General features: G+C 44.7%; 2 protein-coding genes across 2 annotated transcripts in view; both read right to left on the bottom strand.

Annotated features, from left to right (window-relative positions):
• The window catches only part of LOC140951856 (intermembrane lipid transfer protein VPS13C-like), a 139190-nt gene that overhangs the window by 46000 nt on the left and 67801 nt on the right, over positions 1-25389 (bottom strand). Inside the window, exons 70-73 of the mRNA XM_073401220.1 lie at positions 19612-19664; positions 19058-19177; positions 18311-18436; positions 16157-16368 (exon numbers count right to left, since the gene is read on the bottom strand). Coding sequence (XP_073257321.1) covers positions 16157-16368; positions 18311-18436; positions 19058-19177; positions 19612-19664 — 511 coding nt within the window. The remainder of the gene's footprint in view (positions 1-16156; positions 16369-18310; positions 18437-19057; positions 19178-19611; positions 19665-25389) is intronic.
• On the bottom strand, positions 3063-3776 carry LOC140934570 (uncharacterized). Its single transcript, XM_073387449.1, has one exon. It carries the CDS (start codon positions 3774-3776, stop codon positions 3063-3065), a length of 714 nt encoding a protein of 237 aa, XP_073243550.1.

Here is a 25389-nt window from a genome sequence, read left to right as displayed (position 1 = left end):
GCCCATATACTGATAACCGGGCCAATGAAATTCAATCCCCGTCTTGTTGAGGAGGTTTTGCACATCAAATAATTTGCCCCCACGTTGCGATCGTCGTGGTCGTCGCCTCGATCGGGCACGGAAAGTGGTTGTCACACGACGTCTCCGGCCCATCACGGGGTTTTCCACGATTTCCAATCCAAGGCTTTCTTGGCGAACCCAGCGGCTTTCTTTTTGGCGATACTGGCGGCTTTCTTTTTGGCAGAATCTGTCGTGCGTTTGCGAATATCACGCGTAACCGCTTTCTTGATGGAGTCCACTCGTTCTTTAGGGGTTTCCCAGGGTGCTGTACCGGGCCTGCCTGAAAAAGGCAACTCGTGGGCCAACTCAGCACTACTCACTTGAGGTGTGAACTTGAGTTTCTTTTTAGCACTGGGGGTGATGTTCGGTTTAGGCGGGACCGGTGGTTTTCTGGGTCCAGTAGGCGTGGAGCCTTGTTTTATACCCTGGGTGGCCTTCACCAATTGCGTGAACCACGCTTGCATCGGCCCCGCCTCAAAATCATCCTCCTCACCGGGCGTCATAGCCCCTGCAGCACTCACACCCCCCGCGGGCGCTCCAAAGGGTTGGCGCACTTTTTTGGTCCAATGGCGTAACTGACGGCTCACGGCTTTGAGTTGAGGCCGTTTCCAGGCATCCGGGACCTCACTGGTCAGGAGCACATGTTGTCTGGCCGCCAAATCCGCGGCTTTACTCAAGCGAGTGTCTTCCACCAATTCTTGTTTGTACTTTTCTTTTAATTGTAAAAAAGCCGGGGCGTTGTCCACCGTGGTGCTCACCATCTCGGGTTCCATGGTGCAACTGACGTGTCTCCTTTAGCGCATGCAACGTTTATAACATCGGTAGAGTTCCGGCCAGAGAGCGCCGCCGGTTTGAGCCATCATGATGGCGCGCCGTCGTTTCACTGAATGCGCGGGTTTGGCCATCGCGCGTAAACTTTGGGCATGCGGTTTGAGCAACGTGATAGTCTGTCGAGAACGGGGTACGGTGCCACGGAGTGTGTTCATCACTAATTCACTGATGGCATTGATCTGATCCGCATTGGCCATCCGCAACAATTCTTGTCGTTTATGTTGATTGGCTTCTTGTAAGACACTTTTCAAGAACGGAGCTTGACGTTCCATACGCCACGCCATGCTGACTCTTGAGTTCAGGCAACGAACAAGGTCTATTTATGGTAAAAAGGGCTCCACACCTGCCACACAATTCGCCATGATAATAGCATTGCATATGAGTGCGACACTGATGGCATAACAATGAATCATAATTGGGGTTCCATTCCAACGTGAACGTCACGGCTTTTTTTCGTTGTTTGAGGACTGGATCGCGTCTAACGTGGATGCGTCCGTCGACGTTTCTTCTTGAACGCCCCAGGCGAGAGAGCCACTGCCAGCATGGGGAGCACGCCTCCACGTTGCAGACCGCGTCGACGGCGTCGTTTTCGGGGGACATAACGGTGTCGGCGTCCATTGGGTCCACGGACCATCCTCCAACTAACTCCTGTTCAGGTCCACCCAGGTCTTTTTATACATTTTCATTACATGATAGAACAATTAAACGATTCCCCCGCATAGCGTTTCCGTTTGCCAGATTCCACGTCTCGTCGGCGTTTGTCGGCAATTTTGATGGCTCGCTTGGTTTGATGCTCCCCGATGGCTTTAGTGGCCCCATACCCGGCTTTGAGAATCCCAATAGGCAGGCCAGGCGAGACACCCCCCCACTTGACTATAGGTCATACGCCGTGGTCGTTTGGCGGGTCGGCGACGCCGAGTCGTGGTGCGTCGGCATTTGGGTGGCATGATGGATCGTACAACATCTGATGAACCTTTTGCACAGGGTGTCTTGTTTTTATAGTCCCAAGGCTCGGCGGATAGCTAGCTCTTCCTCGAACGTCATATTAGCTGGACGATTTCTTTTTTTTTTCTTAGGCTTTTCCAAAGCTTTTTTGATACCATATTTGGCTCCACTGCTCACTGCACTCGACACGAGGGCTTTGCCGGCCATTAAAATCAGAGGAATGATTCCTCCTCGCTGGTGGGTTCGACGTCGGGTCGTGGTGCGTTTGCGTTTGCGTCGAAGGGCCATCCCACGTCGACATTGGCCACACATGGTTTTTGGGACGGTGAAAGGAAGGACCCCTGTTTTTATATCTTTTTGTTCACGAGCGTCGTCCCCGTCCACGGGCTCGGCCACGGCCACGGCCACGGCCTCGGCGGGGTGGTACAGGGGGCGGACTGGGGCTGGACGTTCGCGTGGACGTGCGACGGACCGACGGTCGGCCTCCCTCTTCATACACGGTGGTGACGGTATTGGTATGCGTGATATTGCGAATGCGTCTCCCTCGCGCCCGTTCTTGCGCATCTTCATTCAACAAATCCAACCGTCGCCTTAAGCCTCGTCCTCGATCGTCATCGTCATCTTCATCTTCATCCTCCGACAGTGGAGAGGAATCGGGGGACGGTGGAGAGGGCACGCGGGGTCGTCGTCGCGGTTGTTTGGCGGCCACCGTAGGTCGACCTGTCGGGGTCGTCACCGTGGAGGTGGTGGTCCTGGTGCCGGCTCCAGCACTACGTCGGGACGTGGAGGGGCGGGAGGGAGCCGTGGTGGTCGTGGCGGTGGTGACAGGGCGTGGTCTGGGCCGTCTAGAGCTGGTGGTGGTGGTAGTGGCTGTGGGACGTGTGCGGGTGGACGTAGTGGGACGGGTTTGGGTCGCGGTCGTGGTAGGAGCGGTGGTGATCGTGGGTGGTGGTGGTGGAGGTGGCGGTGCCGTGGTGGTGGTGGCCGGGGCCGTGCCTGTACCTGCCACGGGGGGTAATGTAAAGGCATTCAGGGCATCGTCCACATTGACCGGGTAGGTCAAATTAAAATCCTCAATCTCTTGATCCAATTGGGCTCGATCGACGGGTTGGGTCAATTCAGCCACCATGTCCGTCATAGTACTAAGGTCCCGAAGTACCGAGGGCGAGGTCGGGGACCCCACCCCGGCAGGCGAGAAGGTCGGGGTATCCATGCGCTCCGATAAGTCACGTTGTTGTCCGCCTTCTCTTTGCCGACGGACCCGGGCGAGTTCTCGTTGCAGTTCGTTTTCGAACGGCAGGGACATCCACGGGCAGGGTATGGACTTGCGCCTTGCCTTCTCGGCGCGTTAAATGACTCCACAAGCGGTATCGATCATCCGACGCCGGATGCACATCCAACATCAAATAGCCAAAGGGACGGGACGTGATGCGTTTAAATAGGCGCAAGACTTGACGCCATCGGTCGGGAAAGGCTTGCAGTAAAATAGTGCGTATGCCCGTTTGATCCCGAGGGTTCTTGAAGGCCACAATGTAATGCGCGTTGCGATTAATGGTCTTGGCAAATTTACCCGGTGGGAATAAATCTTGCGTCAAATACAACACGGTAATGTTGCGATGATGGGAATCTTTGGTGAACAAATCCAACACGCGTTTGTCCTGTCCCCCTTCTTCCATCAGATCGTCCAAGACCAGCACGCCACCACGCGTCCGACCAAACCATTGGGTTAAATGACGGGGGTCCGGTAACCCGCGATGAAATTGAATTCCCTCTTTCTTTTGCATACGCTCAAACCGGGGTTGCCATCGGTCGTACGCGTAGACGATCTTCTTGGGTTTAACTTGAAACACGTTGAGGTCCCGTAACCATTGTTCCACTAACTCGCTCTTGCCACTGCCCGACGGACCCGCGATAATCACACTACTGGGCTGTCGGATCATCCTTCCCACGGTCGAGGCAGACGTCGATAATGACCCGTGGCTCCTTTCGCGCCCATGCGTTTATACCGTTTGCTTCGTCCCAATTTATAGCCAATCTTGGCCGCTTTGGCCAACACGCTCATGATGCCACGTCCGTTTTGACGAAAGCGGGGTCGTCGGGAGGAAGCGCGCTGCCGTCGTCGTCTAGGCATGCCGTCCAATACTCGCGGTAGAGGCGTGGCGATTCGAACTGAATCAGGTGTTCCATCGTCTCTCTTAAATGCGTTTCTTGTATGGTGTCCATGTACTGTTTGAGGGACACCCAATCTTGGTCTTGCGCCAGTTGGCGGGCTATGAGCCAATGATACCCATCCCAAGCATCCACCCCTTGGACGGTGTTCACCCGTTCAATGGGGTGGGACCACCAATACAGGGTTTCTTCTAATAGGAAAGCGTCAATCACCCGCTGGACATCCCCTCGCGTAATCATGATGAAATGACCCCTCGATCACCACACATCTCGTTTTATGGTGTTTTTTTATTTCAACACTCACAAGGATTACAAAGCATAAAGGCCTGGCGGCTCACATTCTTTTGCCCTCCCTCCTCTCGGCGGGCATCGACTTCATCTTGGACTTCTTGTTTAATCACCCGTTTCAACCGCTCGGCCACTTTCTGATCATTCAACACTAAATTGTCGCAACTCCATTGTCCCAAAAAGTCTTGATAGGACTGGCCTTGGGCTCGGGCTTTCAGGAAAAATAACGCATAATGGCCACAGGTCTGACTATCCAAGGCTTGCAAGGTCTGGTCACTGCGGATCAGGTGCTTCCATTGACTCCACCATTGGTGCAGGTCGGGGTGGGTGTACACGTGCAGGGGCAGCCCATAACTGTCAAAGATTTCGCACTTGTTCTGTTCCGTCCACAGACCCAACCAATGTTGTCCCGGTTCTCCCGCTGGATCCGTGTTGACAATGTAGGCTTGACGGATACTCTTGGGGGGTGAACGGGGTAACTGGTCGGCGGGGTACACTCCGTGAAACACGCGTCGCAAGGTGGGATCTTCTAGGGCCAACGTGCGCAGCACCCTATCACTGAGCGCCACAAACTCCATGCCCGGTGTCTTCTGTCTTCTGAGTCCACTTCAGCCGTTGATGTTGTATTTTATACCTCCCATATGATTGATCTCATACATGTTTTCATACTCGCTCCAGACCAACACAGTGATGTTGTGTCCCACTGCAGCAGCAAAATCAATGATCAGTCGCGTATTACCCGATTGACGGGGGTTGCGATACTGAGGATCATCGGCTTTTCCACTGGGCACATTGTTGAACAAGAACAACGTGCAGTTCTTGCCTTGGCCCCAATCTCCAGGCAGTAGCATGGGGATCTTGTCTTCATTGTAGGCACCCATGGCTTGTAGAAATCGGTCGTAGCCCAGCAGATCTTCATAGGCTTGGTCTCCTGTCAATTGCAGGGTTCTGTAAGGGTATTCTTCTCCATTCAAGGTCTGTCGTATCTGGGTGACCCCAAACTTTTCAAAGGCAAAGGGGTAGCGTTGTAGGTTTCCATTGAAGGCATCCGAATGCAATAATCCGACCATCACTCGGTCAGGAAATCGACCCACAAACGCATTGTCTTGTTCCCACTGGGTGGTGCGTCCATCGAAGGAAAAAGTACGGATTTCGCTCCGCACTACGGGGTAGCGGGCAATTTGTTTGCCCAACTGTCTTTCTTTCTGCAGTCTCACATAGACACTGGCATTCAAGGTCACTTTTCTCATCAACAAGGTGACTTTGATGTCTTCTGGGTGAATGGCTGGAAATTTCTTGGCGACTAAAGTGCCTTTGTTGGGGGTGCCCATCATGTAGACGGTGTTGGGGTTGAGGAAGAGTTCAAAGTCCATCTGGATATTGGGGACCAATAATTTGCCTGTTCGGAGGGGTGGCAAATGAGGGCGGATGAGGAAGGTGTGCCAATGTTCAGTCAGTAATCGGCTCGTCAAGGTACGCAATTCTGCATTCCCACTCCAATTGGCGTTGGTGGGGACATCCGAATTGGCGGCAGTGGCTCCCATGACATTCACCACATTCAGCTGATTGACCCATCCTTGAGGGGCTAACTTGGTGGCGCCTTCTTCTCGGTTGTAGTTCAGGAGGGTTTCTAGGTAGGCTCTGTAATGGTAGGTGTTGCTCTGTTCCGTCATGAGGACCCCATTCATGCTCAAGGTGATATCTCGAAAAATGGTGTGTCCAAAATTGTTGACGCAATACACATGTCTCGATTCGTTGGCATCAGAGATGAGCAGCCCTGCATCCAAGCCGGTATACCCCGCGGCTGGATTGGTCAGACGGACTTTGACTTTGAATCGAAGGGAATTGGTATCGTAATAATCGTCGGAGCCCGGGATGGAGAACGTGATGGGCTGGATCCCCGTCAAGGCGGGTTGAAACTCCACGTCCCGAGAGGCTTCGTACCGATAATCCACCTCGGGCACGTCAAACAGTTGGAGCGACATGATGCGGTCTGTCCCTGGGGTTCAACGTTCCCCCCTTTTTATACCCTTTCGCCTCCGTTGTCTCCTGGCTTTGGCTTGGTTGGCCCATAACACTTTTCTGAGATCCCCCCCTTTCATCCGTTGCCCGAGCCAACGTCTCCTTCTCACTTTGTCTTGCTCTGCCGCGAGGACCCTCATGGGATCCCCCATGTGCATGCGAGTGGACGTGCCAAAAATCGTGCCCCCTTTCATCCGGCGCATTTGTCGAAGCATCCTCCTCTCCATGGCGAGGGGGTCCGTCAGGCGGGAGGAGGTATGCATCCAGGGATAGCGCGCCGTCATGGACTTGCCAAAGATGGTCCCCCCGACTTGGTACGGCGAGATGAACCGTCCACGGGCCCGTTGCCGTCGAATGCGATTTTGCGTTTTGAGAAAACCACCCACGCGTACCATCTTGTTTTCAACGTCCAAAGATGTCCCGTATACGTTGCGTGGCTCTTTTATAGGTTTTTTTGGCTTGGTGTTTGCCGCCTGCCCACACCATGGCGGGGGCTTTGCGTTTCAACCCACGGGTGAGTTGTCCACGTCGATCCGCCCACGTCTCCGCGGCACTCTTGCCTCGTTGAATATCTTGTAATCCCGCTTGGGCTTGTTGTAGGATCATAGGCCCCGCCAGTTTGATCAAGTCTTCGGCTAACCCTTTCCCCTCTTGTGAGGTGACCACAGGCGTGTGGTACCGCTTTAAACTGCCTCCGCGCATTTTGGTCGGTTCACGTCGAGGTGCTGTTTGGATCCTCGCGTGGCGTGAAGGGCTTTTTATAGCTGTTTGAGACCGATGGTCACCAAGGTTTTGCCTGGGGGTAAGATGGCCAGGGGTCCACTGGTACTGGCAATCTCCACTTCCAAAATATCCAATTGTTGTCCTCGCACTTTGATCCATTGATGGTGCAGGGGTTCCACCGTGCTTTCCCCTTCGCCGGTTCTCAACAATTGCACTTCCCGCAACAGGGGAAACTTGCCACTGCCCACGACGGTGGATTCCACCAGATCGGTATAGACCATGACGGTGCGTTTGCTAGTCCCCACCACTTTTTCAAACGAGGCATCCAGGTTGTTAAACTGCCATTCCACCATCCTGGACAGATGAAGCCTTTTATTTTTCACCACAAACATTCGATCCATCACATCCCTGGTCAAATCCGTGGGTTGCGTCCCGGCATAATGCGCTCCTTCCCAATAATAGTCCGTTCGATTCGAGGGATCCTTGGGGGGTGTTTGGCCATCATAGGTCACGGTGGGGCAAGTGAATTGGAGATTGGGGCCCAGCACATGCCCTACCACACCTTCGGGTTCTTCGATGAAGCCAAACCTTTCCGCTACCCCTAGATCCAGGGAAAAGGCGCTCGTGGCTTTGGTCTTGTTGCCGTTTAGCAACTCTCCTTTAGGCACTGCATGTAAAATCAGGGCATTGTCTTTCCAGGTCATCATGGGCATCCAGTTCTTTTTCACACTGACTAGGGGTCGTTCATCCGCATCAAAGGTCTTGGCATAATCTTGTTCGTACATGAGTTTCTCCATGGTCATGTTGTGCACTTCTTGCATCGCTCGTTGCCGAAACAGGTTCCCGGAGGTCACAGGATGTTTAGTACTCATGATGTCTTCCAATTCCACACTGTACTCCTTGGTCTTGAAACTGACCCGTCGATACTCCCCTAGCACATATTTGCGCGTCAAGTACGTCACACTGAATTGAATGACTTGGGTATGAGGATCAGTGGCAATGACGGCATTGCTCTGGCCTTGATCCGGGACCGTCAGGGACATCAAGGAGGCATGCCACCCCGCGCCCGGTAACACCATCCGTTCGGGCAATCGCACCTTGAAACTGTTGTTGGCATTGTTGGGAAACTCGTTGGTGGGATCGCTGACCAGCGTCAGGCGTTTAATCTCACTCATGATGAGGAGGAGGAGTGGTCCCCTCTGACCAGGGGCAGGGTCCTTTTATAGCCATTGAGCCACTTTCTGTTTGCTGCGAGGGACGCGTCCTACCACGGAATTGAAGGTCGATTGTTTGGGATGAAAACACACTTGCTGGGCAATGTTGGGAAAAGCCCGGGCCAACTCCATCAGGGTCATGCACGTCTTGGGTTTGGGGGGTTTCTTCTTGCGCATCGGGGGATGACGACCGGCGCGTCGGCGTTGTTGTTTTTTCTTGGTGGGGGACCGCAAGGCCCCTCGTTTCTTGGCATACGCTTCGGCTCGATGGTAGGCATTGGCGTACGCCCATTGTTGCTTGGTCGGACTGGCCAATTTTTCCCACCACGGTTGGGTTCGCCGTTGTTCGGCCGCTTTCTTCTGAATTAATTTCAGTACGTCAGCGTCACTGGAGGGCGAAGGGGTGTAACTGGCGCGCGGTCGGCTGGAATCCGCCTGCACTTCATCGAGAAACCGTACCCGCTTTTTTCTTTTTCGAGGCGTGATTTTGACGCGGACCATGGTGCGCGGGAATCCAACTATCGTACTTGGCCGGCCACCCTTTCCACCGGACCAACACCCGGCGTCCTTGGCGTTTCAAGACTTTTTCGACCCGAAATAACGAGTCGTCCGACACTTGTACTTTTTGAATATCGGGTTCGTAAAACGTGCCTTTTATAGGCGTACCGTCCCATTCACTGAGTCGATACGTGACGATCGGATGACGACGAACGTGCGTGACCACAAACACTTCTTCCGTCCACCCGGGCAAATACCCTTTTTTGAAGGGACGATGTTTCTTATTGAGACGCACCCGATCCCCCACGCGACATTTAGGGGGTGGGGTCGGTTGCTCCAAACGCGCGCCGTAGAGTCGGTCCCACACCTCCGGGACCGTTTTGGGGGTGACTTGATGCGGGGCCAGCCCAATACTGCGATGCTGGGTGTGATTGTAGGTATGAATCAAGGGCTGTAATACGTCCACGTACCGTAACGTATTGTGCGCGGTAAAATACCGGTACATGCGTTGTTTCAACGTGCGATGCCATCGTTCCACCACGGAGGCCTTGCTATCCCCATACGTGTAAAAATGATGCCACCCCTGTTGCTTGAACCAGGCTTGTACTTTTTTATTTAAAAATTCTTTGCCTTGATCCGTCTGCACGCGGAGTGGTCGTCGCGGCGAGGCTTGTCGACGAATCTTGTCCAACCCTCGGAGCATCTCCGTGCTGCTTTTGGATTTGATGGGGACGGCCCAGGCATACTTGGACAAGACGTCGATCACGGTCAACAAATAGTTGTTCCCCTGATTCCATCGACGGAGTTTTTGCATGTCGACCAAATCCATTTGCCATTGTTCGTCTTGGTCAAAGACCAACGTGGGTGCGGTGGGAAACCGCGTCCGTCGGGGTTTGTGGAGGGTATAACTCAACACTGATTGGAGAATCTTTTGGGCTTGTGGGGTTTTCAATTTATGGGCTTGGGCAAAGGGTTGGACCCCGCCCAAGGCCCCGGGTTGCTGGGGATCTTCGTAAGCGCGTGGCAACGACATCAAGACACTGACACACACTCGTAGCCAATCTCGGTCTTTAATAGTTTTTTTTCACACACCTACATGATTTTTTTTTCAAAACAAACATGAGCTACCAAAGTTCTTATGCAAATGGCGCGTCCTCTCCCGCTCCCTTTCCTTGGTTTGGATGGCTTCCCCAAACTGATTGGTCCACGGCCTAAGCCTCTCCACAAAGTCCCTCTCTGAGTTTTTCAGCAGGGGGTCGGCAGGCATGCCCCATGGTCTGACGGACGCCTTCTCATAGTTATGGACCTCAGGGGGTGTGTCTTTTACCCATCGTCTCAGGGTGGGTTGCGCTGTCTCTCGGGGGGACCACAGCGGACCATGGAGCCATTGAAAGTAGCCACAGGGGTCTCGACCTGGGAGAAAGCTCCCACAACTGAAAAACACCTTCTCGTAATTCTTGCTGGTCCGGCTCAATTTCATCCTAGGGACCAACCCACATTTGCACTTGAGCTCTCCTCGTTGCAATCGGGCCCGGACTTGAGGGTGCGTGTCTTCTTTCAATTTCTCCATCATCATTTCCCGACTATCTTCAAACAAATACACGGGACAACCTGCTAGGGGGCACTTGAACCTCAACTGGCCAAATTGGGTCTCGGGGTTAACGCATTGGAGGATTCGATGAGGATGAAAGGGGCACGTTTCATACAAGAGCTCGTTCAACTGGGTCTCCATCTGGTCGAGGTCGTGTTCTTCCCATTCCCCGACTTCCTTGGCAGGATCGGTCCGAAACGTTCCTTCCTCTAGACACTCTTCCTCATACTCTTTCAGGGTGCCCTCCATCAAGTCGTTCACGGAGGAAATGGGTGAGACGATGGGGGAAGGGGTGGGTGGTGGGTCTGCTCGGGGTATGGCGTTCAGGGCCCACACGAGTTCATTGGTAGGGTTCGGTTCCACCTTCTTCTCTACAGCCTCCGCTTCAGCTCGGGGCAAACCGATCAACGTCATCTCGTGTTCACGGGTGGCTTTCATGTCTTCTTTTTCCCCTTTGGGTTTCTTACTACCACTACTCACTCGGCGTCGTTTGCGTCCTGAGGGCACTGCAGCAGGTTGAGTGGCTTGACGTTCCATGCCTGAGCGGAATGATTGGGGTGCACATCTGGCCTGCCTTTTATAGCCCATGTCCCGGCATCTCGTGATCCTCATACGATCTGGTGTCCACCAATCCTGACTCTACTTGAGATCTCGTGAGAGTGGTGTGATCGGAGGGTTCACCAATCAGAGCCCACGCATTCTGTTATAAAATCCGGGGTGGTTCGACGAGTGTTTTCAGTCATCGCGGTCCTCTCTTCTTGACGGTAGGCGACCATGGCGTTGAACCAAGTGGGTCTTTTGGCGTACAGTCAGGGGTTTGCCCTTTCCCGAGACGAGTATATTATTCGAGAACTGGCTTTGTGTGACTGGACAGGGCATCATCATGTGTTGTTCAAATACCTGTTACCCCATGGTGTGTCCTACGATCAATTATCCGAGAAGGCCAAGAGGCGTGTCGATCGTCAGACCCGGACAGTGCATGGGTTGCCGTTTGAACCGTCTACGGCGTACAACCGCCACGAGTTTCATCCCTACCGGCAAATCCAGGATGATCTCACCCGTTGGTGTCACCAGTACCTTACCCCCCAACGGAATCGAGTCGGGGTGTTCACCCTCAATGGTCTGTATCGACTGTGCCAAGAGAGGTCGACCCCCCTCGTGGTCTTGGAAGGACAGGGGTGTAGGGACTTGGCCAATCTTCCCATTGCTACCGCCAATGTGATGGCCACGAACGATCAGGGGCGTAATTGGTGCATGGACCATACCGAGGGAGCCCGTGAAAGTGGGGTCTGGCATGATCATTGCGCGCATGTCCGAGTTTGTCAAATGAGTGGGTGGTTACGTCGTCAAACCCATGTTTTACCCACCCTGTACCAAGTCAATGCCCAACGCGTCTTGTGGCAAAAACGATGCGATCGTCTGTTGGATGTGATCTTATGCAACCCTTGTAAGGACGACAAAGACAAGGCCTTCGCTCAAGGGCAAGGCCTGGATTGGATTCCCGATAATTGTTCCAACTGTCGCCATGCCCGTCGTATTTTCGAACAAACGGTTACGTGTCGGGAATGGCAAACCCCCATGTTGTACGCGGACGATGAACCGCATACCTTATGGGCTTGGACTCCATTATCTCGCCCTAAACACTGTTTTTAATTTTTCACAGACCATGCCGCTGACGATTTACACGGGCGGTGCGAAAGGCGTGGACACGCACGTGGAACGATTATGTCAGCTGTATGGGCATGCGTGTGTGGTAGTCATCCCACCCTGTCACCCTCGAGCCAAGTCTCTCGCGCCCTTGACGCCATCGGAGTTGGACGCCGCTACCCCCACTGTGACCCAGGCCGCGTTTCGATTGGGTCGACAAGTGCATCATCCCATCAGCCTTCAGTATATCCAACGCAATTATCACGTGATCCAGCCCGCGTCTTTAGTCTTGGCCGTGGGTTATTTTGACGCGTTGCACAAGCATCTCTTGGGCGGCACAGGCTGGAGTGTGGTCATGGCCCAGCTCTTAGGCAAACCCCTCTATGTCTTTGATGTGGATCGGGAAGACTGGTTATGGTGGAATCCCGCCCTAGGTCACTATCAACCCTGTGAAGGCATGACCGAGGACTATATTGCCCTCCCCACCCTCCAGGACAAGACCGCCATTGTAGGCACGCGGGAAGAAGACCAAGTCATTTATCCCACCCTGGAACGTTTATTCAAATACCAATAAAAAAACACAGTTCTAAACCACATCCTTTGTTTTATTTTTTAATGAATATCGATGACCACAAAATTCATCGCTGACATCACATTCATAATCAAGTCTAAGCGTCTCATAACTTTGTCCACCGTGTCGTATGAGGGTTTCCTCCTGCCAATCATGACGGGGCGCTGACCCAGGGGACAATTGATCTGATCCTTGAAGGTATCAATCACAAAGGCAATGCCCTCGTTCAATAAGCGGTCGAGATTGTGGGGTTGACGCGCCATCTCCGTCATCATGCCAATCTGAAACCCAGACATAAAAAATTCTCAAAGTCAAGGTCATGAGAAGAAGATTCAAAACACATTTTTTACTCACCGATAACCGGTGATCCATGAGACGGTGGCAGTGGTGGCAGCCATTTTTTCTGGGGGCGTGCAACCGCACCACTACTTGGTTCCACCAACGATCTTCGCCCAGATGTTGGGGGAAGCCTGTGAGGTCACATTTGGGCAGACCCTTCAACTCCTGTACCACCTTCTTTCGCTTGTCTATAGTGTAAAAGCAATGGACCCAAAACATGATCTTCACTTGGACCTCTAAGGGCAACACGCGGCCAAACGGTTTGTTGTTGGGATCGACTAACCCTCGGCAGTCCATCTTGACAGCGCAAACAATGAGGCGATTGACCTCTCACCGTGGTGTTCCCTTGTTTATCCTCCAGTCTCCACCAATCACGCACTCGCGCTAGACCCCCTGGTCCAGGGAGGATAAGGTGTACCCATGGGGGGTACCCCCTAGAATCTCTTCACGTGTTCAGACACCCCACGTGATGGCTCTCCACCAATCACGTTCTCTGAAAGAGTCTCTAAATCACGTTGCGCGCTTAGTGTGGGTTCATTCCAGTTTGTTCAGTCACGCTGATCAAAAATGGTGAGTTCGTTGTCGTCGTTGGTGCTGTACTCTATGCCAATCGCCATGTTATTTGAAGCCCTAAAGATGTTGGACCGCCTCCCGATAGGCAAGGAATGCCTGCGCGCCTTTTTCCGTCGCTGCACCCACGAAGAATTGCGGGATTGGGCCAAAACGCTGCCGTGGGACCACCCCGTTGCCCGGAAACTCGACCACGAGGTCCATCGCCGCCGCATGGCTGGTAAGTGCCATGGCTTTGATTTTTTCGGGTGTGTGGGTCCCTTTTTTTCCTCATGTCCCTTTTTTGATTCCTAGACGTGTTCAAGGGGTTTGCGTTTTTACGAGACGTGTTGTGGCCTATCCACCTGTGCCTTTGCCCTCGACGAGCTCGACTCAATTGGGCCGCGCGGTTCTGGGTCCCAGCCTGTTCGTGTTGATTTTCATTTTTTTATTAGATTCTTGGGAGCATGTGGAGAATCAGCCGGTGTGTCACATTTATCAGTGGGTCGCCCATCCCACCCCTGGCGGGGTCTGTAATCATTGCGAACGCATGATGGAGGGATTGCGGTTAGACGATGTGATTGCCGGTAACAGGGAGGGGTCCCTCACTGAAGATGATATTGTTGAGTTTGTGCAGAGTGGGGACCCCAACCATCGAGACTGGGATGATTGGCCCCTTCGCATGACGTATAGAATTAATTCGTTTCTCCGGCGCCAAGGTCCTGTGGATGAACCGGATTTAGCCCTGTTAGGTTTTTTAGAGGAGGATTAATTTAGATTAATTTTTTTTTTACAGCCACGCATTGTTTGTTGCGTCATCATACGCAATGGATCCGCCCTTTGCAAGCCGGTTTTTTTCGTACCAGTATTCCTGTCTTGATTCGACTTTCCACCTCTTTGTAGGCTTTCATCATACATTAAAACATTATGGAGGATGGATTAGACCCGTGCAATTGCGTTGTCATTATAGTACGGTTCGATGTGTAATTAGTCTTCATGAAACGTTTCAGATGTGAATTCTACGATGGACGAATGGGGGTGGATCCTTGCCGTATACCAACGATACCATATTCATACTGTTCATCATTTTGTGCAATACTGTAATCATCCATAGTCTTCATGAATTTAGCCCATTATTATTATTAAATTTTTTCGTAGATTCGCTTACCATTCTCAGTACCCACAGGGTTCATGGTACTTCCGCTGCATGGTGTTTCCTCGGCAGCATTGTGCAGTGGTACACTGGATCGGGGATTCATCTTCCATTTCCGAGACCCATTAAATTACTTTGTTGTCGTTGTTATTTGAATTTTCGTTTTGCCGGCGACTTACACGTGCCCTGTTATTGGTGCGAGATGTTGCAAGGCATGGGCTACCCACCCCATCCTTAAAACATGTTTTTTATTTTTTTTCAGATTCTCATTTTGTCATGCGAGCCATTTATCTCCCTTTCTTATTTCAGCCATTGCCGAGGTGATAGACCGTCATTCCAGGTCCCTCCAAAATTTAACGGGACGATTGTATTTCGTTTGCAAACGGTGCTGGATTTATTTACGGCACGTGTCCGAACTCCATGAACCTTGTCGGGGCTGTGCGATGATGGACAGCATGGATTGGGAATTTTGAACACCCGGCAGGGGGAGGTCTGCATGGTGGCGCCACCCCTGCTGGATGTTCATGATTATTTTTCAAAACTATTTTTAGATTCTTTTTGGGTCTTACAAGATGTTATGATTTTCCGAAGCTGGCCTATCCCTCACAAACTTTGTATTGTCAATCATCAAGGATGGTCCAGCTTACTTTATCTGTTCAAACTAAAACGTTAATTTTTGTCCTAGAAACACTTTGGATCTTACAACATTTTAATTTTAACCAAGACTGGATGTTAATCGAATTGTTTTGTGTACAATCTTTTCCGGGCGTGACACCACGAGGGCGTCACACACGTCCCACATTGTAAACAAGTCTTTTTTGTTTTTGTTTTTCCAGTCAATCATTGGACAGTAAGACACCGCCTCGTGCGTGCCAATGGTCGAGTGTTTCTGATTCAGTTTGCTTCTTGGCTCTAATCACCCCTCTTTTTAATTCGTTTCAGCCGCTCATTCTAATTTACAATTTCATTTACTCAAACCGTGGTCCTTCGCAGGATTCAATCATTATATTCCATGGCCACATCCGCATCACATGACTTCCATAGCCAAGTGGCAAACACCCTTTCTTATGTTTACTTATTAAAGTCAAGGGCGTGACGTCATTAGGACCTCACACACGTCCCGGATGTAAGATAGGATACTCGCGATTTTTGTCTTTGTAATAAATATGTTGACCTCTATAGAGTGTGTTTTTATTATGGACTTCCGGGGAATGCGAGGGGACTGGGGCTTTGTTTTGAGTGTTCCGCTTGTACCCAGGTTCTACGCGGTCCTTTAAAACTATGCCAAGTATGCGGATCCACCTCTTGGGTGGGGTCACGTGATTTTTATGCCCAAATATGGGCATTGTGACGTCAATGAAGTCACATGGGCTAAATACTCGATGCTGATTGGTCGAGAAAATTTTTGCTGCGCTCTGATTGGTTGGGACCTTCTGGAGCCTCCCTTACTACTAAGGGGGTATCTTAGTAAAGTGATGGGATCCCTAAGAGATACACCAACACAAGTCCAGGACATAAAGAAAGCATAATATTAAACTTGAAAGATCACAACTCACCGTCGTCGTCTTCCTGGCCCTTTCTTTGAAGACCGTCGGGAAAATCGTCGAAATGTTGATCGCCCCTGCGTCAAACGCTTAATTTCAGAGTCAGCTACATCCTTGTCTTCTTCTGCCTTTTTTGAACCGTCTTTAGTGTCTTTGCCATGACCAGCGCTAGATTGAACATCCTTTGGGGAGAAACTTGACACGTACCCTTCTGCCATAAATACCTTAAAGGGAAAGCATAGACTGGAAATAATTGAGGTCATTATATTTTGGTCTACAACAATGAATATCAAGACGGACGACTCCTTCTGAATAATCTCCTATTATTTTGTGACTTGACAAAAGATGACGGGCATAGTTTGTTCCACTTAACAGGGGCTTCAGAGATTTCGAAAAAAACAACCTTTGACAACGTTCTTTTCTTATCTTCCATGTGTCAAAATATTCCATAATCCTAAACAAAAGTTGAGTCTCCCATGTCAATAACACGCTGACTCCGACGATAGAAGAGAATACATTAGAAGGCGACTGAAGAAGTTAAAGGCAACAAAATTGAAAATGAAATTTAAAACTTCCGTGATAGAACTATGGCCATGTGCCCGGCTCTGATTTCACGACAGAAGTTATCAAAACTCTAAAAATCTAAAAACTTTAAACAACGAACCCCGTTAGCAAATTTCTTAGTTCCAGCTATGGCACGCATAATAAAGCTGATAAAGCGTTCCAGTGCATGTGTTTCGCAGCACAACAGCTAAAAGAATTTAGACCATATTTGGAACTATTCATTCTGGGTAAAGCTAATACATTTACTCGCCACAGATTGTAATTGCTTGTTCTGACATCAAGAAGACGAGTAATGCTCGCTGGCGAACATTCTACATTCGCTGGCGAGATTCTACCAGGAAACTCAAGGGAGTTTCTGAATAGTCAGACTTCATAACACGAGAAATAAGATCAGCCATGGGTAAAAGAAACGCCATCAAACGCAAATACTACAAAACAAGGGCAGCCGTCGAGTGGGAAGCGCATAGGAGCCTTAGAGACCGTGTCGTAGCTATACGTCCATCACTGAATACTTCCAACAGCTGCAGCTTACCTGCGGGAAACTCGGGGGATTTCTGCAGTTCATTGCAGACTTTTATGCATTCTAGAAAACGCATGCAGGATGACGTAATTGTTCTCCACGAGGAACAAGGAGTTATTAGGAATCGAAATCAAGTAGCACAATCCTTCCCCACTATATTCTTCCACTGGTAAATCAGTGACAGGTGCCTGAAGGGCGCGGGTTTGCCAGCCATGGGGGCGTAACTCTGTATAGGGGCTTGCTGTGCCAAAAGTGGAATCCCCTGGACACCCCGGGCACCCACCTCCACTAAGCGACGCAGTTATTAAATGAATGATCTCAACTTTGCTATGGAGAAGTAAAAGCTTATGAATAATGCGGACGACATGAAAATTCACATTTCTAATCCCAATTCCCAGGTCGTCGTGGAGGGTATAAATAGGGACTTAGCCAACACGCTGTACCGGTTTAGGGAAACACTAATCATTGTGCAACTATCAGATGTGCGGACAAACTGATCCCTATTTCTAAAGATATCATGTTATTAGGTGTCACACTAGATAACAGGCTCCATTTTGATGCCGACATTCCCGATATTTGTCGTAAAGTGGGGGAACAGGTAACTTCTCTTAATAGGTTCAAAAATAATTTACCTTGTAAAACTAAGTAAAGAAGAACTTCATCGCGCCTATATTTTGCCTACCTCAGTTTACTGCAGCCAAGTCTGGCACCATTGTGGGGACAGAAACACTAGCAAGCTAGAGAAAGTGAACGAGCGCGCCCTCAGACACGCTAGAATACAATAATGATCATAAACAGTTGTTTTCAGGAAAGAGCGCCAGCGAGAATTAATCGTCTTCTTGGTGTCAGAACAAGAAATTACAATCTGTGGGAAGTAAATGTATTGGCCTTACCCAGGGTGAATAGCACCAAATCTGGTCTTAATTCTTTCAGCTATTATGCTGCGAAACACTGGAACGCTTCATCAAGACAATTTGCGTGCCTTAGCTGGAAAAAGGGAATTTGCTAACAGGGTTTGTGGTTTAAAGTTTTAGATTTTTAGAATTTTTATAACTTTTGTCAAATAGAATGATGTCAGTTACCTTAATCTGTACTTCCCACATTGTTTTCTCCTGCTCGATCATTACTGGTTCCAGAAGAGGTTCCCACGCAGCCAGACATTCATTGTAGTAAGATATCTCAACTGCCACATCTCCCTCCACTTTAAGCTGGTTTATAAAAGACAACCCTTTGTTGTAAATTGTAACTATCACTAGATATTATCTATTTCCCTTTGGTCTTTTCATGGATATTGTACAACACCGGTTGGGGGACTTAGCCAGACTGTTTATGGTGCTGTTTGCAATCAATTCATTACTTACGAAAGCCCCCCGATGTGGAAGTGACTTTGAGATACACCACCAAACCGGGGACTACATCCTCTACTCTTTACGAACATCATTTTGATCGTCCCATATAATTTTATATGAGCAAAGGCTGTGAGATGGGGCCCACGGTTTTTCGTCCTTGTCCGAGAAGACTAAGGTCTAACCATTTGTAGATGACATTATTAGGCAGCACTTTCTCCTTAGTTATTTAAAGACCCTGAGTGTTGGTTCGGCCGGGATCGAATCCGCCGCCTCCTGTTTGGCAGTCCGGCGCTTATCCAACTGAGCTAACTAACCGGGTGACAATTAGCTCAGTTCGACTACCTGTACTAAATGGGCAAATTAAACACACCAGTGGATTTCAAATTTTGTTTTGAGGCACTTAAGCCACTCGGAGCGAGCTTTTTTAGTTAATAACAGTCGATTTGAAGTCAAGAAAGATTTGGTCTTCAAGAATGTTACCTGAGCGGACCAATCAATAGCCTTTGCTTTCATCGACGAACGTACTAACAGCATAGGCACGTGCGCTCCCTCAATCTCATTGACCAAAACCACTTGAACTTCCTTTGTTGTTAGACTCAGCTGTGGGTTGAAGAGTTAAAGACGATTAGGCTTTTACTACAATCCTTTAGTTGAACTTTATAATACACGAGACAAAAGAACGGAATCAAGTGTGTGCATTTCGGGGGGGTTAAATTACAGTGGTGTGCGCATCGAACAAAGCCTATCACCTGCCAAACCCCTGACCACTATGATAATAGTGATACGTGTACCACCTTTTACGCATGGGGAATAACAGTAGGGCAGCATACAAAAGAATCTCAACGAAACGGATCTTTAACTCAATAGTCTTTTCGTCCAGAACAGGAGAGTTTGAAGGGATGTGGTTTCTTTCGATCAAGAGAGCTGTCCGTAATTTTTACGTGTATAGGAGTCCTTTCTCTCGAGTAACATGCGGCAATCAAATGGCGAGCACTTCGTCATAACCTTGACAATTTTAATTTTCCTAGTCTTACCTTATCACCAGTTGCGCTTTTTTTCACTAAACTTGGTTTGTGATCCTCAGTTGCTGTGAAGGAAAATGTACCGTTAGTAGTATAGGAAATGATTCCTTCTGGCTCACTTTAACATTTTTTTCTGGCTCAACTCACAAAGTCGCTCCTCTTGTTCTCTCATTCACTCGTTTCTCTCGTTTCGCTCGTTTCACTCGCTTACTCGCTTACTCGCTCATTCGCTCTCAAGTAGTCGCTCTTTTGTTCGAAGAGCCAGAAAAAAATGTTAAAGTGAGCCAGAAGTAATCATTTCCTATACTACACTGTAGTAAAAAATTGATAATTAAAAAAATAAAATAATTAATAATATAAGATATGTCTAAATCATCTACAAATAAACAACTTATGAGTTTGTCTTTGGACGAATTAAAAAAGATTTTATCACAAGACAAACAAAAAGTTAGAAAAGATTATAAGGATTTGAAAAAAAAGATGAAAGTAATTGCTGAAATAAAGAAAGTGAGAAATATTGGAAATAAAATTAAACAAGGTAAAATTATACCAAAAGTTAAACCAAAAAAGATAAAATCATTTGAGGAGTATTTTGAGGAATGTATAAAAAATAAAAAAATTTCAAAAGATACCCCACCTTACTTACGAAAAGCTCTTGAGAGAGCTATGAAGGAGCATGAAGAAGGAATTGAAGTTGAAAAATCATCTTTAGACGAATTTGCTAAAAAATATATTATAAAAGGAAAACCGGGTTATTTGCCGAAACATTTTTTTGAACAATATTATTATACTATTAAAAAATTTATTAAAAATCATCGTAATACTAAATTAAGGTTTGTTTTAGTTTGTATGATGGAAAAGAAAGAAAAAATATCAAAAGATAGTGATAAATTTATGTATATTCAAGATAAATCATATTTTAATTCTAGTACTTTTAATAATTTTAAATCAAGTGATGAAAAAGTTATATTAAGAAGTACTTATAAAGAGATTAGTGAAAATATAGCTATTTATCAACAAAATGGTAGTGGGTGGTATTTTAAAGAAATTGTACAATTAGAAATTCATACAACAGAATTAAAACCAATGAAAGGTTCTTCTTATACTCCTCTTCCAGATTGGATTATAAGAAAAAAAGCAATTGTTAATATTATTAATAAAGATGATAAATGTTTTATTTGGTCAGTACTTCGTTATCTTTATCCAAGAGAAAAGAATGATTGTAGATTTACAGATTTGAAAAAGTATGAGAATGATCTTAATACTAAAGGAATTACATTTCCAATGAAAGTAAAAGACATTAACAAATTTGAAAAACTTAATCCAAATCTTCCAGGAGTAAATGTTTTTTCAAATGAAGGACAGACTATTTATCCTTTGAGAATGACTGAGAAAGATTGTAAAAATACTATTGATTTATTTTTGTATGAAGAAGATGGTAAATTTCATTATTCATTAATTAAAAACTTTTCCCGTCTTGTACGTAGTCAAATTACTTCAAGAACAAATGAACCAATTAATATTTGTAAGAGATGTCTTTGTCATTTTACAAAACCAGAATTATTAGATAAACACATCAAATATTGTTCTAGTAATAAAACATCATTTGTAAAAATGCCAGGTCCAAAAACATATTTGCATTTTACTAATTATGATAAACAACTTCCCATTCCTTTTGTTGTATATGCAGATTTTGAATGTTTTACTATGCCTATGAATAGCTGTTCTCCCAATCCTAAAGATTCTTACAACTATAACTATCAAAAACATGAACCATCAGGATTTTGTTTTTATGTAAAGGGTGTTGTAAATAAAAGAATTAAACCAATCATTTATACAAAACAATCAGATGATGAAGATATTGCTAAAATATTTGTAGAAAAACTTACAGAAATTACTAAAGGAATATATGAAGATTTTTATTGTAAACCAAAACCTTTAGTAATGAGTAAAAAAAATATTGAAGATTTTAATAATGCGGTTAATTGTCATATTTGTGGTGGTGAATTAGGTTGTGATAGAGTTAGAGATCATTGTCATTTTACAGGTGAGTACCGTGGAGCAGCACATAACAAATGTAATCTTATGTGTAAAAAACCAAGAATACTACCAGTTATACTTCACAATCTTCAGGGTTATGATGCTCATTTATTTATTAAACAACTTGCTAAAATTGATGGTGATCTTAGTTGTATACCATCTACTGAAGAAAAATATATTTCATTTTCTAAAACTATTAAAGTTGGAGAGTACAATCATATTAATGGTGATATTATTCCAATAAATTTTGAAATAAGATTTATAGACTCGTTTAAATTTATGCAAACATCACTAGCCAATCTTGTTTCAAATTTAAACAAAGATGATTTTCATATTACAAAACATACTTTTAAGAGTAACACTTCATTACTAACTCGTAAAGGAGTTTTTCCTTATGACTATGTATCATCAATTGATAAATTATCTGAAAAACAATTACCACCAAAACAGGGGTTTTATTCAAAATTAAATGATGAAGATATAAGTGATGAAGATTACAAACATGCGATTAAAGTTTGGAATACATTTGGGTGTAAAACAATAAGAGATTATCACGATCTTTACCTAAAATCTGATGTCATGCTTTTAGCAGATGTGTTTGAAAACTTTAGAGCAACTTGTCTTAAACATTACAAGCTAGATCCAGCTCATTACTACACATCTCCTGGATTAGCTTGGGATGCATGTTTGAAAACAACAAGTCAGCGTTTAGAATTATTAAGTGATTACGATATGTTAATGATGATTGAGCGTGGTATTCGTGGAGGAATAACACACATATCAAAAAGGTATGCAGAAGCTAATAACAAATATATGAAAAATTATAATCCTGAAAAGAAATCATCTTTTATACAATATTTGGACGCAAACAATCTTTACGGTTGGGCTATGTCTCAAAATTTACCAACACATGGTTTTAAGCAGATAACTAATATTACAGTGGAAAAGGTGATGGAAATTTTAGAAAAAACAAATAATAGTATGGCGAATACTGGTAAGAAGGGGTATATTTTTGAAGTTGATTTGGAGTATCCACCAAAATTATGGGATCTTCATAATGACTATCCTCTTGCACCTGAGACAATGAAGGTTGATAAAGTTGAAAAACTGATATGTCATTTTAAACCAAGAAAAAATTATGTTATTCATTACAGAGCTCTTAGACAATGTCTTGAGTTGGGTATGAAAATTACTGCTGTTCACAGAGGAATATCATTTTATCAGTCTCCTTGGATGGAACCATATATAAGAAAAAATACAGAACTTCGAAAATCTGCTGCAAACAATTTTGAGAAAGACTTTTTTAAACTAATGAACAATTCAGTTTTTGGTAAAACAATAGAAAATATTAGAAAGCGACAAAATATAGAACTTGTTGATGATCGTAAAAAAGCATTAAAACTATCAAGTCGTCCAAACTTTGATAGATGTACAATATTTGATCGAAATCTTATTGCTATTCATATGAAAAAAACAGAAGTGTATTTTAATAAACCAGTATATGTTGGTCAAGCAATTTTAGACTTATCAAAAACTCTAATGTTTGATTTTCATTATAATTATATCAAAGATAAATATGGAAAAAAAGCTCAGTTATTGTTTACAGATACTGACAGTTTAATGTATCAGATTAAAACAAAAGATTTTTATAAAGATATATGTTATGATATAAAAAATAAATTTGATACTAGTGATTATCCAACAGATCATTCTTCTGGTATACTAACAGGAGTTAACAAAAAAGTGATTGGTATGTTTAAGGATGAAGCATCAGGAAAACAGATAACTCATTTTGTTGGTTTACGTCCTAATCTATACAGCTATAAACTTGAGGATGAAATAGAATTAAAAAAGTGTAAAGGAATAAAAAAAAATGTGATAAAAAAGTTATTAACGTTTGATGATTATGTTAGATGTTTATTTTCTGGTGAAAAAGAAATGAGAACTATGAAAATAATAAAAAGTGAGAAACATGATATATATTCTAAAGAGGTTAACAAAGTAGCTCTAAGCAATAGAGATGATAAGAGAAAAGTATTAAACGATCAAATACATACTCTAGCTATCAGATAATATATTTTAAGATAAAATAATTAAATATAATAAATGTCATATACAGAAGAAGAAATAAAAAAATATCTCAATATTTTACATAATTATAAAGAAGAAAGTCAGGGTGATAAGTCAACAGTATCTTCATGTTTAGGCTGTAAAAATACAGAATCTTTTTTCTTTGATTTTGGTCAAAAAATATGTTATGAATGTGGAATGTTAAACGGTCATGTATTAGGATTTTATGATGTGAAAGATTATGATAGGGTACATTATAGAAAAAAGAGTATTTATCACAGGAAGTATTACTACGATAAAAAGGTTAATCAGATTTCTAAACTAATAGATCTTCCTGATGAACAAAAATGTGAACTTTACAACAGATTATTAAAAATAGATAATTACATTATGACCCATATTAACAAACAATATTTTAGAAAGAGAATGATAAATATTACTTATGTAATAAAAAAAATTTTGGATGAAATGGGGTGTGAAAAGTATAAGAGTATAAAGCTTAAAATAAGTCCTAAAACTTTAGAAACTTATGATAGTTGGTGGGAAACTTATAAAGAACTTATAAAGAACTGATAAAATAATTTTTTATACTACTTTAGTATAAAAAAATTTAATCTTCTAAATATGTATAATCGTAATGATACACATCATACAAATTAATAAATGCTTTTTTCATATAAGAAAAATCTTCGTTTATTTCAAAATCTATTTGTTCATCTATTTTTACTTTATATTTTATTTGGTCTAAACAATGATAAATAAAATCCAAATCAAGAGTTTCATCTTTAATCTCAGCTTCTAATTGAGAAAAAAATTTTTTAATAGTTGCTTTTTCAAGAGTTTCATTTTCACACACAGTTTTTACTTTAGAATACAAATTTTCAAGAGTTTCATCTTTAATATCAACTTTTAATTTAGATAACAAATTTGTAACATTTTCATATTCATTATCATCTTTTAATATAGGATTTTCATCTTTTAATTTAGTCATCAAATTTTTATAAAATTCATCTTCTAGAGGATTTTTAAGAGTTTTTAATTTATCTAATAAATAATCTTTGATAATGAATGAATCATAGTATTTTCTTTTTAACATTACTTCAGGATAACTTAACATTTCTTTGTCATGTGAATATTCATAAAATTCTTTCATTACTTTTTTACCAAGTTTTTCAAGATCTTTTTTAAAAATAATGAGAGAAGACATTTTTTATCTATGATTATATTATTTTTTTATGAAAAATCCAGTATAAAATACCTGTTAGATACCCAAGAACTTCACTTTTTACTGGACAATCAATTACATAAACACATCCTCTTCCAGCTTTGTAATGTTTGTAAAAAGATTTAAATGCTCTATGAAATATCAGGTGATTTTTAATTATCGAACTATTAGAGTTAATAGGTTGTAAATCTAAACGATATATTATTGTTTCAAGTGAAATATAATCTTTTACATAATGTTCGTATAAAAATCTATACACCAATGCTGTTTTTATAATATCTTCTGTTTCATTTATATTTTTAATTGTGGGGTAGTAAAAGTTGGTATAATTAACAATAGTTTTTAACATTTTTATATAATAAATCTACTTATTAAACTTATTATTATATTTTACTATAAATTTATCCGGTTCAGGAGTTTGATCAATTATCATTTCATCTATTAGTTTCATTTTA

Source organism: Porites lutea, chromosome 1, assembly GCF_958299795.1.
Source record: "Porites lutea chromosome 1, jaPorLute2.1, whole genome shotgun sequence".
NCBI lineage: Eukaryota > Metazoa > Cnidaria > Anthozoa > Scleractinia > Poritidae > Porites > Porites lutea.
Note: the sequence above shows the minus strand (reverse complement) of the source record. Positions and strands in the feature narration are given on the sequence as shown.

Excerpts from the sequence above, each read along its gene's own strand:
- LOC140934570 (XM_073387449.1), bottom strand. The coding sequence starts at position 3,776 with ATGATCCGACAGCCCAGTAGTGTGATTATCGCGGGTCCGTCGGGCAGT.